The sequence below is a fragment of the Mandrillus leucophaeus genome, unplaced genomic scaffold (assembly GCF_000951045.1).
Source record: "Mandrillus leucophaeus isolate KB7577 unplaced genomic scaffold, Mleu.le_1.0 Scaffold3, whole genome shotgun sequence".
NCBI lineage: Eukaryota > Metazoa > Chordata > Mammalia > Primates > Cercopithecidae > Mandrillus > Mandrillus leucophaeus.
In genome coordinates, this window is record NW_012103142.1 from 10,715,468 (window position 1) to 10,716,859 (window position 1,392).

Sequence of the window (1,392 nt, forward strand, 5' to 3'; positions counted from 1 at the left end):
AAAAAGAGTAGTATTCCTCAAACATTGAAACCCAACAAAAACTTGGGATTTCATCTCCAACTCTTGCACTATCTTGAGTTAGAGGGTCACCTAAGGCCAGAGTCCTAGCCCCTAAGCTAAGCTAGGACATTGTTTCTGTTTTGTTTTTGTTGGTGATATTTTCCCTGGTGAACATTTATATCCATAAATTTAAATTTCTAATTATGTAAGTGGGGTCACTTCAGTTCTTTATTAGGAATATTTCCAAGCATTTCAGCTGGAATGTGATTGCAGAACACTTGCTCGTTGGGAGAAGTGGGTATGTGGGAGAATCTCTCCAACCTCTCCTCAGCCAGGCTGCAGGACTGGTATGTAGTGTGCCGGGTGCTGGTGAAAACCGTGCTTTATTTTCCCACATAGATTTCCAAATCTGAAGTCTGTCCGAGAACTCATTTTGAAACGTGGACAAGCCAAGGTCAAGAATAAGACCATCCCTCTGACAGACAACACAGTGATTGAGGAGCACCTGGGTGAGTGCTACAGCTTAGGGTCATCTGGGGCAGAAAGCCAGGGTCTTTGAAGCTTTGATGTGAGATTCAGGTTGTGTTCTTGGGGTCCCAGGAGTCTGCCAGAGTGCCCAGCTTAGTATATGCTGGATACATGTTGATAAAGGAATCTGTGCTTTTGTGTTTCTTAGGGAAGTTTGGCGTCATTTGCTTGGAAGACCTCATTCATGAAATTGCCTTCCCAGGGAAGCATTTCCAGGAGATCTCATGGTTCTTGCGCCCTTTCCACCTCTCAGTGGCCCGACATGCTACCAAAAATAGAGTGGGCTTCCTCAAGGAGATGGGCACACCTGGCTATCGGGGTGAATGCATCAATCAGCTCATCCGCCAGCTGAACTAGACCCAGGTGAGGCAGGGCTGAAAATTGCCCTTTGGTTGACTTTCGATGGGCCATGCCTTGCCACTTTACAAATTCTTTTTGCATTTACTAGTATTTAAGAGTAACCTTGAGATTGGAAGGAGAAAGGAGGCTGGTACAAATAGATAGAGACCTGCTGGGATCAATGAATGCCTGATTAGGACATGGAGCTATGCATAGCCTGAGTTATAGGCTTAAAGATGTCGAGTAACTAAAAACTATTGCTGGCCGGGCGCGGTGCTCATGCTTGTAATCCCAGCACTTCGGGAGGCCAAGGCGGGCAGACCATGAGGTCAGGAGATTGAGACCATCCTGGCCAACATGGTGAAACCCTGTCTCTACTAAAAATACAAAAGTTAGGTGGGTGTGGTGGCACATGCCTGTAGTCTCAGCTACTCAGGAGGCTGAGGCAGGAGAATCACTTGAACCTAGAGGCAGAGATTGCAGTGAGCCAGGATCACACCACTGCACTCCAGCGTGGGCGACAGA

The 1,392-nt window shown here is 46.9% G+C and overlaps 1 protein-coding gene across 3 annotated transcripts in view; it reads left to right on the forward strand.

The window, feature by feature from the left end:
- Positions 1-1,392, forward strand: part of RPL7L1 (ribosomal protein L7-like 1) — a 32,612-nt gene that overhangs the window by 4,406 nt on the left and 26,814 nt on the right. For 2 of the 3 annotated variants that reach the window (XM_011986729.1, XM_011986730.1), the window contains exons 4-5: positions 400-509; positions 677-1,392. In XM_011986729.1, the coding sequence (XP_011842119.1) occupies positions 400-509; positions 677-885 (319 nt within the window). In that variant the 3' untranslated portion in view covers positions 886-1,392. The remainder of the gene's footprint in view (positions 1-399; positions 510-676) is intronic. The other variant, XM_011986728.1, reaches the window with a different exon arrangement.